Genomic DNA, 14,649 nt, shown 5'->3' on the forward strand with positions numbered 1-14,649 from the left:
CATTTAGCCTACAATATATAGGCCTACAGATTTTCATCTCAGCTTCACAGTGTTTGTCTTGTTACTGGCTCCAATTCAGGATTTGAAAACCTATAATTATTTAATTTAAAGGAGGTAAATGATTCTTATAAACCAACGCTATCTCATGACCAATATTCGTACGTATTTTATGAGGTGGCTAATTCGTATAAATTCATACGACCTCACTTGTACTAATTCGTACGATTTGTCTAAGCAGTGACGGGTAGGTTTAGGGGCGGGGTTAGGGGTAGGTCATTCGTATGAATTCATAAGAATTTGTCAACTCGTAAAATATGTACTATTTACCAAAAAACGCATGAATTCGTACTAGTAAGGTCGTATGAATTCATACAAATTAGCCACCTCGTAAAATACGTACAAATTGCCGTGAGATTGGGTTGTATAAACCTACGTATTTTACGAGTTGACAAATTTGTATGAATTCATACGAATGACCTACCCCAAACCCCGCCCCTAAACCTACCCGTCACTGCTTAGACAAATCGTACGAATTTGTACAAGTGAGGTCGTATGAATTCATACGAATTAGCCACCTTGTAAAATACATATGAATTGGTCGGGAATTCTATCACATTCTTTTGGCACACAATATCTCTTCATGTTTTATTCTGTCACAAGTGCTATATGCACACAATGTAATGGCCGACAGCAGACATGTGCAAAGAAAAGAAAAGACAACAGTAGCTACACACAACTCTATAATCATGGAAACCAACAATTCAACTTACGGAACGAACGTTTTTTTTCCGTAAGTAGAATAGGGAAGGCGTAGGACATACGGCGTAAGCTTTTTGAAGAATGCGGAAAGCAGAAGCACATGCAAGACGATAATTTGTGTTTATAAAGCATATACAGTTGTATTTTTTTTCGAAAATGACCGATTGTTTCGCTAGATAAGACTCTTATTCCTCGTCTGGTATCGTTTAAAGCCCTTTGAAGCTACACTGAAACTGTAATTTTGACCTTCAACCATTTGGAGGCCATTGAAGTCCACTATAAGGAGAATAATCCTGGAATGTTTTCATCAAAAACCTTAATTTCTTTTCGACTGACGTGACATGAACATCTTGGATAACATGGGGGTGAGTAAATTATTATTTAAATGATTATTTATACATTTTTATTTAAAAATGGACTAATCCTTAAATTACATATTGGTCACTGTGCTGTTTTCCTAAAGCCACCAGGTGGTGGTGGCATGGGTGTGAGGGCCCTTTCATCACTGCTTGCAGTCAAACCAATAATAATTACTGAATAGAAACCCAACTAAGCAATCCAAAGTCGATAGTGAGAGTAATAGAAGTAATAGTAACATTACCATAACCTAATAGACACAGTATTCATAAAAATGACATTGCTCTCAGCTCTTCAGGCTGACAGGCAGCTGTAAAGTGCATGCAGCGAGATCAGCGTAAGGTCGTGGCATCGCTCCTAGTTTATCCCAGCATCTTGCCTGAGGATCGTAACGGTGCACCCAGGGCGTATCACGGGCTGAATCGGCTGAAGACCCTCCCAAAACATACAGCTGTCCATCAAGAGTGGCTGCTGCAGGTGAGAGGTGCGGTCTGGGAAGAAAGGGGAACGACGACCAGGAGTCATGAATGGGATCATATGACTCGCACTGCAGCTGGTCTCCAAACCCAGCCCACATTGGCTGCAAGCCCCCAGCCACGACCAATCGGTGTCCCGCAACCAGCATCACATGACCAGCCCGTCCTGCTCCTACCGTCATGGGTGCACGTTTCGAGCAGCCACGCACCGGGTCGTAGAGCCACAGACACGGATAGCAGCGCAGACGAGAGTCACAACCGCCAGACACAAACATCTCTCCATTCAACACGGCTGCGGCGTGACCGCAGAGAGCCACGTCCAGAGGATGAGACAACCTGTGTGTTAACAGACAAAGGAAATAGACTTTTCAGGTTTGTCCCCAAATAGTATTTAGTTACTTGAAATACAAAAATACTTTGAGATACAAAATATCAAAGCAAATGCCTTTTATTTTAATCAGAGACCCCATTTCTACAGCAGGACAGTTGACTAAATGAAGTTTGTTGGGTTTGAAATGCTAAAACAATAGATCTGAAGTGAAATTGTAGGCAGTATTGTTTGTCTTTGTTGGTTAGTGGATATATTTGATGTTCTTTATGCTGCTTGTCTGCAAGTTCAGATTAGAAGAAGAAAGTTACATTTTTAGGATGGACTTCCTTTCTCGTCATTGTCAAAAAGGTTGAGATGGCCAATCAAATCACAGAAGGCAGGTTTACTTTCGACACAAGCCAAGTGTGAATTCAGTAGCTAAATATTAGATATTTCTGACAGAAATGAAAATGACAATGTCAAAATCCATTGATGCATACTACCTTTTTTTTAATGTGTCAAACCCATTTTGAATGACAAATATAGGCTTTGTGTGATTCATAATTGATAGTGATGAGATACAAAACATTAACCAAGCTGTTTTCAACATATCTTGGTCAAAAAATTAGTTTGGTCCACTCAAAAATTTAAGACAGGGTTACGGCCTTGTGATGAACTACACCTGTGGTCCATTTGCTAGTTCACCTTTGTGAACTTGAGGTGAACTGACTTCACACAACCACTAAAAATCACCAAAACCCCAGCTGATTCAAGTCAGAAATGACATTAGTGAAATGACCTACAGCAATTGAGACATGCAAATACCGCACAGACACTTGCATTGATATTTTGTTATTTTTACTATCAAATTGCATTTATAAGCCAGTGTATGGAAAACACCCAATCTGTTTCTATTATAGTCAATCAAACGTCAATAGCAATACACAAGTTGAGAAGGGTCTCGCTGCAGCCTGCGGTGGACATCCAACCCGGCCCACATCCAAGTGTGATGTCAGAAGCCACAACCATGTTTATGTAGCAAATTAGCTTAAAAGAAATATGAATAATTAATCATAACTAATTATAATTAATTATAAATATTTGGATCAGTTAATACAATTAACTTAATGTAATAAAATTAATATTACAATCAATTAACCTGTTGTCCAATGAACACACAGTGTTAATTGTTTATTAATTCTAAGAAATGTTCATTTCCAGGTTATGGGAAATAACAATCTTATTGTACAGTACTACTAAGAGCCTGTAGTCAGGATCTGCATGAATAGGGACTCCAGTATATGAGCGTGAAACACAGACAACATTATGTGTGACATAAACAAGACTTTATTAACTAGACTAAACACTTAACTACTCTAACATTCACACACATGCATGCATACAGTTTACTAAGGGAAAGAGAGAGCTGAAGCAGAATACAGAAAAGCAAGAAGTTACAGCATTGTTGGACATTCAGCAGATCAACAGCCTTGAGCAAACCATCAGTTTAGTTTTAACAGGCCCTTCTTTAAAAGGGGTAAGGATACTCAATGTATCAAATAATGAGACTAAATTTGATACTTGCATGTCTCTCCAAGTTGAATTAAAACTGTCCTGATGCAATCAGGCTCCCATTCAATGTTCCCTCTAATTTTTTTTCTCACTGAGCAAAACTTTTCTCTGTTGAGCGCACATTTTGGCCACCTGAGCAAAAACATACTGTATATCAGACCTGTACAATGAACGTAAACACACACAAAAAAATGGTTTTATCATGCAACTGTAACATTTAACTTTAATGTGCCATTTCTATTTTATTTGACCCTTGATGTAACTTAGTGATTTATTAAATAATATGTTTGAAAACAAGTTCAGTCACTAAATTAAGCACATTTTAGGTTACTTGAGATTTATTCACATTGCTGTATTAACTGTACCAGTCTTTACCAAGAAATTCTATTAAAAAATAATTTCTGTCCTCCTGCAGGACAGTTCAATTCTTTATAATAATATAATATGAGCAGTTACAGTGATGGTTTGGGACAACCATAATGTATTTTTGTACAGTCAATTATTAGCAACAGACAGTGTTAAACCATCAAAATTACATGTTTATTGCTTATGAATTTCCCAGATTTTATATACCAGGAGGTTAAGATTTTTCGTGACAAGGAGCCCTAAACAATCCCCTTGTGAGATCAATTTTTTATTAGGCTTACATTATAATATAATAAAATATAATATAATATTTAAGTATTTAAACTGATATACAGTATTATATCAGTTTAAATGCTTTCATTTGTTTTAATATATAGTGAAAACAACCTGAAGCATTTAAACTGATAGCTAAATATTTTTAAGAAAAGTGAACGTTAACTCGTTTATAGTTATCTAAACATCCCTGAAACCCACACCACCACCACACACAAAAATCTATTTAAACTGAGGTATATCACTGATGTATTTTGAGTTTTTAAGCTACACCTGTGGTGGGTGTGTGATTGTAAATGTCTGAGTTTTGTTACCATTCTGTGCCCATCATCCGTTATTTCCACCACTTTTCATTAAAACATGACGTTTTATTTCACATTTATTTTCATTTCGCGTTGCCTCTCGTATTGATGTATTTAGTCCGCAAACATGACAGTATTCTTACCGCGACTGATTTGGCTCAGGGCCAGCCAGCGCACATGCTCAATCGTTCTGAAACCTGTAAACCAGTTCGATTCAGAGGATCTCTGGTAAATGGAAGTTTCTAGGCATCACACTTCCTTATCTAACCCCTCCTGTTCGAACCGCCCACTCTAAGCAGGACTTGCACCTGGGTCCGTCGGCATGGGAGTCGGGCGCTCGAACAAGGATGCTAAAGACCACAGTGTCTAGAGCGCCTCTTAAGATCAGGGGCGTGAGGTTTACATGCACAGCTCTTAGTGGCCTATGTCCGATACACTCACTCCCCTAAACCTCACTTCCATCTGGGTCACGGCACCAATGTAACCCGTCCTGTTCGAACCGCCCGCTCTAAGCAGGACTGGCCTACGTTCGTTACCCTTACACCTAAAAACCTTTTCATTTTGGAAACCTACATACAACAAATTGGCTTTCCGGGGCGGAATGGGGAGTCACGAGGTGACGTATTTGAACATGGGTGTGGCTTCTGACGTCACACTTAGATGTGGGCAGTGTTGGATGTCCACTGCAGGATGCAGTAAGCCCTACTTGTACAGATTTGACGTGGACCTCCAGGTGTTGTCGTCAGGTGTGTAACACTCCACTGAGTCCAGACAGTTCATGTCATCGCTGTTTCCACCCAGGGCAAACACCTTCCCTCTGTGACAAACAGCGGCGAAGTAATCCCTGGGGCTGGACATGTCAGGAAGACATTCCCATCTGCCCTGAGCTGGATCAAATCTGCACACAGACACACAGGATGATTATAAGGAGGCTTAAAGAGATCACAGATCATTCAAATCATTGATGACCCTACTAGAATAACAAGTCGTTCTAAAACTCGAATAGATTTGGTGTTCTCAAACAAACCAGAAAGAATAGCTAAATCAAATAATTTTTTAACTGGACTGTCAGATCATAACGCAATCTTTATATCCAGAAAACTTACTAAGAAACGATTTAATCACAAGAGTTATAATACTAAACAAAATTTTATACCAAAAAATCAAGAACAACATTTATTTACAGCTTTGAATAACCTTGACTGGTCAGAAATGACTTTGTGTAATGACCTTGATAAATGCTGAGATCTCTTATATTCCTTGGTTAAAGATGTTTGTACACACTTTTTAAAAAGGGGAAATTATAAAAGGCGAGTTTGTTCCTTGCCCTGGATTAATAGTGAATGCAAACAACTCATGGTACACAGAGATAAACTACTTAAAAAAGCTCTAAAATCAGGCCTAACTACTGATAGATTAAAATTTGCCTCAGCGAGAAACAAGGTTACTCGAGCTCTACGAATGGCAAAAGCAAACTTTTTTATGGCCATGATAGAAGGTGCAAAAGGAAATTGTAAATTAGTCTGGAAAAATATTAATAAATTGATTGGCAAACAAACAAAACATACTGTAAAAGGCCTTGAACTTAAATTCAATAATGAATTGGTATCTGAGCCTGTTGTCCTCGCAACTAGATTAAATGAATATTTTCTAAATACTATAAATGAAATTACACAACTTTTTGTAAAACCTTCTAACACTCAAATTATATGTAATGATGGACCTCTAACCAATGATTTAGATGGTGATGCCTTACTTCAGTCTGTAGCAAGGCTTGATATTAAAGGAATTGAAGAAAAAGAAGTGTTGAATATAATCTCCACATTAAGAAATTCTAGGGCAAGGGATGAATTTGGTTTTGATACTAATTTTCTGAAGCGTTTTAAAACCAGTTTTTTGTGCCCTATCACTCATTTAATTAATTTATCAATATCACAGGCAGTTGTTCCACTGAAATGGAAGGTGGCAAAAGTAATTCCCATCTATAAATCTGGCGATAAAATAGACCCCTCTAATTATAGGCCTATTAGTATTTTACCTGTTATTTCAAAGATTGCAGAAAAATGGGTGGCCAAGTCAATTATAGAACACCTTAATAGTGATGGTCCACCCTTACACCCAATGCAATTTGGCTTTCGATCTCGCCATTCAACTGAAACAGCTGTCTGTGTTTTTGTTGAAAAGGTTAAATTTTATCTAGATAGAAATAGTTGTGTTGCTGCTGTTTTTATAGATTTTAAACGGGCATTTGACACAGTGAACCACCTTAAACTTCTTACCAGACTTTCTGCATTTAACTTTACTGATCATACAATTAAGTGGATACAGTCTTATTTAACAGATAGAAAGCAGTGTGTGCAGCTATGTGATAGTAAGTCGCCATACCTGGATTATTCAGTAGGTGTCCCCCAAGGGTCAATTCTGGGCCCACTACTGTTCTCACTTTATGTCAATGAATTACCTAATGTATGTAAAAATGTAGACACTATTATGTACGCTGATGATACAGTAATTTTTACATATGCAAAAAATCCATGTGAAGCAGCCCAACGACTCTCAAAAGCTTTAGATGATCTACAGAACTGGTTAATTGATTCTTGTCTTTGCTTGAATGTTAAAAAGACTGTTTCCATGTTCTTCTCTAAACCAACAACATCATTAGCTCCAGCAAGGGTCTACCTGGGAGGACAAGAACTACAAAATGTTGAAGTATTTAAATATCTTGGGGTCTATTTAGATTCAAAACTGTCCTTTCAAAAGCATGCTAAAAACATTATAAAAAAAACATATTAGAGCATCTTTGACAGATAGAGCAGCAATCACTTTCCTACATTCAATGGTTTTGTCTCATATTGAGTACTGCATTACCAGCTGGTCATACGCTGGTTCTTTTGTTATTAGACCTGTTGAATCATGCTTCAAAAGGGCATTGAAAGTTTTGGATAAGAAGCCTTTTTCTCACCACCACTGCAACATTCTTGATAAATATAGTTTTTTAAGTTTCTCAAATTTTAAAATATTTAAATCTGCTTGTTTGATCTATAAAGTTATTCATAATTTGGCTCCTCCTCCATTGAGTGAGTTTATCCAACAGAAATCGCTTAGTGGCTCTAGTTTACGAGTAACGCGAGCCACTGTTAGAGGTGACTGTGAGCCCCCATATAGACGTACATCCTTTTCTCAAAATGTTTTGTCATTTCAGGGCTCAAGGCTCTGGAACAGCATCCCACTTTCTGTGAGGGAATGTACAACTTTTATTACTTTTAAAACACAATTGAAACAGTGGTTGAGAGAGACCCAAACATGCAATCATATGTGAACTGCATTCTAATAAGTTGAGTTGGTAAGACGGGCCTGTGAAATATTCATATTTTCAAAACACTGGTTTGTGAAGCTTTGAAACCTTTGTAAATAATTTGTTTAAAACCAGTGATTCAGCACACATGATAATGCCAAAGTAGCATGATTTCAGTAAACCAGGCTTTGTTATATCATAACTGTTTCGAAATGTTTCAAAATTTCAATGGATTGCCACTATGGTCTCTGTGAACCAGTGTCCTATGTGGTTTTTACCTGATCATGGATCAGTTTTTATAAATTTATAAACATTTAATGACACATTTGTATATTAAAAAAGAACAGTTGTAGTTAAAAGTCTAATAATTGGCCTAATTAACCAAGCTTTCCATAAAACAAACAAAACAAGCCCTACAGTTTAATAAAATAACATATATTATAAAGACATTTCATATTTAATGGTATTAAATTATTTGTTAATTGGATTTAATAGATTACACTTTCAATTAAACTTTTGCAATTGTTTTGTAAAAGGTGTTTTATGCTTGTATGTCTGAGTTTTTATTGCATTTACACCGTTCTGACAAGCAGGCATCACCAATGGGGTTTCAAGTGGTTTAAACCAGTGAATTATTTTGCATTTTCAAAAAGCTTTGTTTCTCCCATCACTGAACACGATCACTGGACATGATCCAAAGAGTCCCACCTCAGTGCAGTCTTCAGTATGTCCAGGGCACCGTAGTACTTCCGGCCTCCCAGGATATAGAGTGTGTTATTGAGGACGCACACGCAGTGGCGGAAGCGCGGCGGCTCGGGGAGGCGGGCCAGAGGTCTCCACTCAATCGTACGGATGAGTCCCTCTCCACGCATGAAGTGACGGGCAAACCACAAGCACAGGTTCGGCTCTCGACGCTCAAAATTCTCATTCACACAATCTCCACCTACAAGAACCAACACCTATGCAGATTTAAGAGAAGTACAATGATTAAAGCAACACTACTACATTAAGTACACTATGTAACTTTTTTGTTCAAAATTAAAAAAAACATTTTACATTACATTATCGATCCTTCTTCCAAAATGTGTTTTTGTCTTTTCACTATGGTAAGCCTATTTTAAGTGTTTATATTATAGACCTGACACAATGGATTTCGCAGGAAGTTGCATATGTACATCACTTTTCCATGCGCGTCTTGTCATATCCATAAATAGAGAAAATTTGCCCCGGCTACTTTGACGTGTGTATGGTGTGGGAGTGGCATAGGCTAGTTAACATGGAGCAGCTAAATCTCCAACCTCTGGAATCACCTGTTTCAAATGAACGACGAACAGAGGAGAGTCTGCTGGCAAAAAGCAAACGTGACAGAGCTGAGATGGCTAAAAATGAGGGATTTGAAATGTTGTAAAAGCGACGCAAAGATGGTGTTTTTATTATTCAACAGGTCAGTAAGGTATTTTATTGAACAGGTAAACTGTCATATCTCTAACAGAGTTCATTGTAAAGCATTATCTATTATGAAGTGTCATTTCATTATGGTTGTTGTAGCGCTGTGCTGGAATTTATTTTCAAGGAAGTACCGTGTCTATTAATGGGTATAGCTACAGTAACGTCTTCAGCTCAGCTTGAGATCTTATCTAAACTGGTTATATCTCTTAACATTTTATGAGCAGTAGGATAACCATATTCATCTACACAGTCACGCAGAGCCGAAGCACAACCAAAACAATGTTCTTCTGCAAAATGCATGCAGTTTTGTTTTTTAACCTCTAGACGACCAAAGTTACATAGTGTACCTTTAAGTCAAGTCAGTTTTAGTTGTACACAAGCTTACACTTAGAAAAGGGAAAGCTTTGAATATACTAAAATAATGCACTTACAATCAACTTGATGCATTTATGTTTGAGATGAGAAAATAATTATATTATGTATGTTATTATATTATATAAAGTCTAAGTAAAATTCAACAGTCATCAAAAGTGACATGATCATGTTGCAATAATTTGTTCAAATTAATTCAGACCTCCAAAAAATGACATTTGTGGTTTTTACTGCTCTTCAACTTACTTAATGAAAATGAACTAATGCAACACAATTATTACTGGAAAAATAGAAATGATTAAATTGATGCACTGCAGCCACTTATTTACTTATGTATTATTGTATTGTATATATTATGTATTATTATTATATACTTATTTGTATTATATAGAACTGATGTGTATTGATGTGAGACCATAAACACTGTGGGATGCAAGGCAATATTTGGAAGAAATTCCAACATTAAAATTGAAAATAAATTGAAACCGAAACAATTCTTTTGAACTTTGGTCTCAACTTAATTTCTTTGAGTACACTCCCTGAGTGAATACTATTTGTTGCATCAGTGTATTGCTGAAATTGCAATTGATCTGTTAAAACATTATATTTATACAGTATAGTTTTATAGATAGTTACAGTAAAGTTACATTTCTAAGTACATTTACATTTTACATTTTTAGTAAATTTTCATTTAACTGTACTAATGTACTAAATGTACTAAAATAATTTTAAAATTGATAACTACATAGACATATTCTTAAAAATAATGACAACAAAAATGTCAAAAACAGTTATTTTTGACAATTATTTAGAATAAGAATGGCATCTACGCTAATATCAGTCTCTCTGCTTATCCTGAGGTTTGCCGGGTGCTGGATCCAGGCCGTATCCAGATCAGATGGAGAACCTGTGTCTGGACCTGACTACAACGTAGCCCAGGAGACAATGGGCCTACAGATCCAGTTCTGGCTGCATCTATAATTCAGATTTTTAAATCTCCGTATCCGCTTACATATATTTATATATAATCTATTTTTAATCTCTATAATAAAAATGTATAATTCAGATTTTGATCTCCATATCCATTTACATATATTATAAATATCTTCCAAGGGGTTTTTTCCCTCCTAGGACTTTTTTCCCAGTGTTAGCATGCTGGGTTTTTCTCCTAGGGGTTTTTGTCCACCCCTGGGAGTCAGCCGACATTGGCTTAATGTAGCACCATCTTGTATATGTTACATATTACCACGCTTGCTTGTACAGCTTATTTTTAACCACTTCTCTTTTTTCTGTGCTTCTAATATGTAAAGCTGCTTTGAAACAATTACCAATTGTAAAAAGCGCTATATAAATAAATTTGACTTGACTTGACTTGACTATTTAAGTAGTGAGTGTTATTTTAGCATAATTGATGTATACTATTATTTTTTATATACTATTAATTACTTTAATTTTAGTCATTTTGGTGTGTGTTTTTGTAATTGTATTAGTTTTTAAAAAAATAAATGTATCGTTTTAATTTTATTTTAGTTATTTTAGTGTATCAAGTCAAACTAAACAAAAATGAGAAATGTTGCTTTGGCAATTAGTTTTTTTTTATGTTAGGGTAACAAAAGAATTTTTATGCTTTTAGTTTTAGTTAATTATAATAACGCTGTTCTGAAGAAATTTATTTTGCCTTTTTATTGATTATATTTATGTAATAATTTTCTTTATCAGTAGGTTGTACCTGGTTTGGAGTGCGTGGCTTGCAGTCCGGCGTTCTCCTATCACCATGTAAGAGATTATTCACAATTTCCAGAGCTGTTTTCCCTCCTGAACTCCTGACCAGCAGTTTACAGTCCTGCACCTGAAAAGAAGAGGCGAAAGTGGTCCTTATGAAGCTGTGAAGAAAGCTGTGGCTTGTCAGGTTCATTCTTCTGTGAACATTAAATTACCTCCAGCAGCTCCTCCGGTCTCATGAGAGGGAAACGAACGCCCTGCATCAGTCGGGAGAAATGACACAGCCTCTGGTCTTTATCATCTTCGACCCAGTTGACCACAACTCTGAACACGTCCAGCTGTCAGGACAGAGAGAGTCTGAATATGTTAATGCTGCCCCCTGCTGCTCTTTGCATTGTGATACAGTCAAAAAAGATGGGTTATTGAGTGCATAGAAAGTGCTTAACCAGATAACCCATAATCTTAACTATAGTTAAACCTCATAATCATATATCCCTGGTTTCACAGACAAGACTTAAGCTAGTTCTAGACTAAATTGCATGTTTGAGCTGTTTTAACTGAAAGAAACTTGTACTGACCTATCTATCCATATATCTATCTATCTATTTGGTTGGTTGGTTTCTGCCCATATGTCCTAAAATAATCTTTTTAAGCACTCCCACTAGTAGGCATTTTCTTCTGATGCAATTTTAACTTTCATTTAAAAGTAAACTTTTATATTTTATACAGAAATTGTAAGTGGCACCTGTCTGTGCAAAACTTGGCAACACAATGCTGCAGTGTAGTGAGTGGTTGCCAGGGTGTTGCATTGTGGTTCTTATGGTTATTCCTGGTGGTTGCCAGGTGGTTTCTCAGTCTCTGTGATATTCTGGTCTCTCGTGTCTCTCCTTCAAATGTGAATCTGTGAGACTGTTTCAATTGTTTTATCATCCGTCTGATCTTACCTCACTATCTGCATTCAGCGCATCTCTCTCCAGCAGATGCTGCAGCTGGACGCAAGGCAGATCCCTGAACTTCTCCCCCTCTGCCACCCTCTGAAAGTGGGCTAAAACATAGTCCTCTGCCCTTCTGCGCAGATCCTCCAGATTGTGGACTTCAGCCAAGGCCAGAACATCCAGGCAAGACGTTTCATCCATGTTGTCCTGTAGGAAGTTTGAGCACAGTGACAGCGCCCCCTGCAGCTGAAACTGTGAAGCGGCTTCTGTCAGATCCCACACGTTCCTGCAGCTGAGTTTTAGTCGGCCGGAGTAAATGAAGTCCAGTAGGTCGCGCAGCACCCAGGACGCTACGTCGCGCAGTAACACCACATCCTCGCCGGATTCGCGTAACCCTCCACAGAAGAGAGCCCTAAAGTAGTCCGCACCCGCTGATAATATGACACGATGGGCTAGAAGAGAATTTTCAAGATAAAATATACAACACAAATATGAGAGATGACTTTATGCACATTCATAATTGCTGCAGACAAAACTCAAACTAATAGTTCAGCCAAAGATCACCCTCATGTTGAGGGTGTTAGTTTTTATTTAGTTTTATTTAGTTTATTTATTTATTTAGTTTTACATATTACATATTTAAATAGCACTTTATACATTAGACTGCTTTAAAGCAAGCAGCTTTACATTATTAAATATAAAACAAACATTCAGTCATGAAATGGACTATGCACTAGTTGTTAAATAGTTTAGAAATTAAAAACTGCATACACCTAAAGACATATACATACACCATACACCTTAAAACATATACACCTAAAGAATCCTGCAGTCATTTTACTATAGATTGCACAAAATAGTGATTAGTGATATAAATGCAAATGATGCTGTATTGATTAAATAAAATCAAGTTGTTTGTAAGGTTTTATGCATATGGTGGTGTGTCCTTTATGTCCGTTTTTTCTAAAATTACATTTTTATTAAAAAAACAAACAAGAAATCGCAATATATCGCCTTTCTTACAGTATTGCAATATATCACAATATATCGTATCGTAACCCCTGTATCGTGATACGTATCGTATCGCCAGATTCTTGACAATACACAGCCCTATTATTGACGAGTGTGACACATGGCTTGAGAGCAGCAGAACTTTTATTATGCCACAGATGCTGCTTCTGCTTCTCTGGTCAAGCATATGTGGGAAACGTAGCGCTGTTTTATCATATTAGATACATTTGTGTGTTGAAAGTTGTTATAGTGCTATTCTGCGTTCGCTTGGTGGCTACTATGAGACACTTGTTGCACACTGCAGTAAGCAACATCGATATTAGGCATGGTAAAACATGGTACTCACGGTAAATCAAGAAAGCGGATAAACCGGAAACCAAGGTTAACGTGGGTATGATGTAATTGATAGGCAACACACGGACAGGGACATGGTCCTTGTTCTGGTTAAAATTGCTTATTTCTCTGGATTTCAACATTCATGGGATAATGTAAGTTCACAAGTCAACAAAATATATAACATTGTTCTAGTGGTTTTTAGATATTTTAATCCAAAAATCTTACATATTGTGCCTTTAACTAATGAAATGTAAAGACCCTGAGATATAGTTACCAGGGAAACGGTCTCCACTGTCTGCTTGTATGATGATATCACAGCCAATGTTTCCCTCCCACAGTATTTGTATGATCTGCAGGCTTCTTTCCCTCTCTCTGCTCCCGATGACCAGAACGTCTCCACCAAACAGTTGCTTGAGTCTTTCGGCCCCTAATACCCTACAGGCTTCCAGCACTTCATCTGTTTCTCCTCTATCCACTTCTCCACTGTAGCTGAAGTCCAGTACAGCCTTCAATCCTGCAGGAGTCATCCGTCCTCCATCCAGTTCCACTTCCTTAAGCCCCACCTCTCCAGATAACAGCCACGCCTCTGCCTTTTGACTGACAGCAGCGAGCACCAGCCGGTGAGCTTTGTAGGAGTTGCCTAGGAGCTTTAAACTGCAGTCCAGCAGAAGCCCCTCCTCCTTGAGTCCTTGAAGCGAGGCGAAGAGGGCGTCGCAGTGTGTGGAAAGCACAAAGGGGCGGAGATCTGGGTCAACAATGGGATCTATAGGAGGATGTTTTCTGAAAGTGGGCAGGGAAAATGTTGAAGTGGGAGGAGATGTTGAAGTGGGAGAAGTAAGGATGATTGATTTTTTTTCTCTAACATCTCCTTTTAGACTTGAGGATGCAATGTGACTTCTAGCTTCCTTTTCTCTTTTTTCTTCACCTGCACGTTTGCCTTTCACAGAAGAACCAGACTGTAGATGAATGGACATATTTGCCTCCTTTTTCTCTAATTTCCCTCTGGTTTTGTGCTGAGACATTAATAACCTTTTAAAAGGGTGAAAGCGTTAAGATAATGAATATTATCTGAACAAGCTAAATAAATGGCATTTCTAAGTAAAACAATCCTATA

At 37.4% G+C, this 14,649-nt stretch overlaps 1 protein-coding gene across 1 annotated transcript; it reads right to left on the bottom strand.

Annotated features, from left to right (window-relative positions):
• Positions 1–1,078: 1,078 nt before the first annotated feature.
• On the bottom strand, positions 1,079–14,649 carry LOC125265277 (kelch-like protein 33). Its single transcript, XM_048185392.1, has 7 exons — positions 13,810–14,649; positions 12,198–12,640; positions 11,469–11,591; positions 11,261–11,380; positions 8,419–8,669; positions 5,143–5,313; positions 1,079–1,928 (listed from the first exon to the last, which is right to left on the bottom strand). The coding sequence occupies exons 1-7, from the start codon at positions 14,555–14,557 to the stop codon at positions 1,403–1,405; spliced, it is 2,382 nt and encodes a 793-aa protein (XP_048041349.1). The 5' UTR covers positions 14,558–14,649; the 3' UTR covers positions 1,079–1,402.

This window comes from Megalobrama amblycephala, linkage group LG3 (assembly GCF_018812025.1).
Source record: "Megalobrama amblycephala isolate DHTTF-2021 linkage group LG3, ASM1881202v1, whole genome shotgun sequence".
In the NCBI taxonomy this organism is placed as follows: Eukaryota; Metazoa; Chordata; class Actinopteri; order Cypriniformes; family Xenocyprididae; genus Megalobrama; species Megalobrama amblycephala.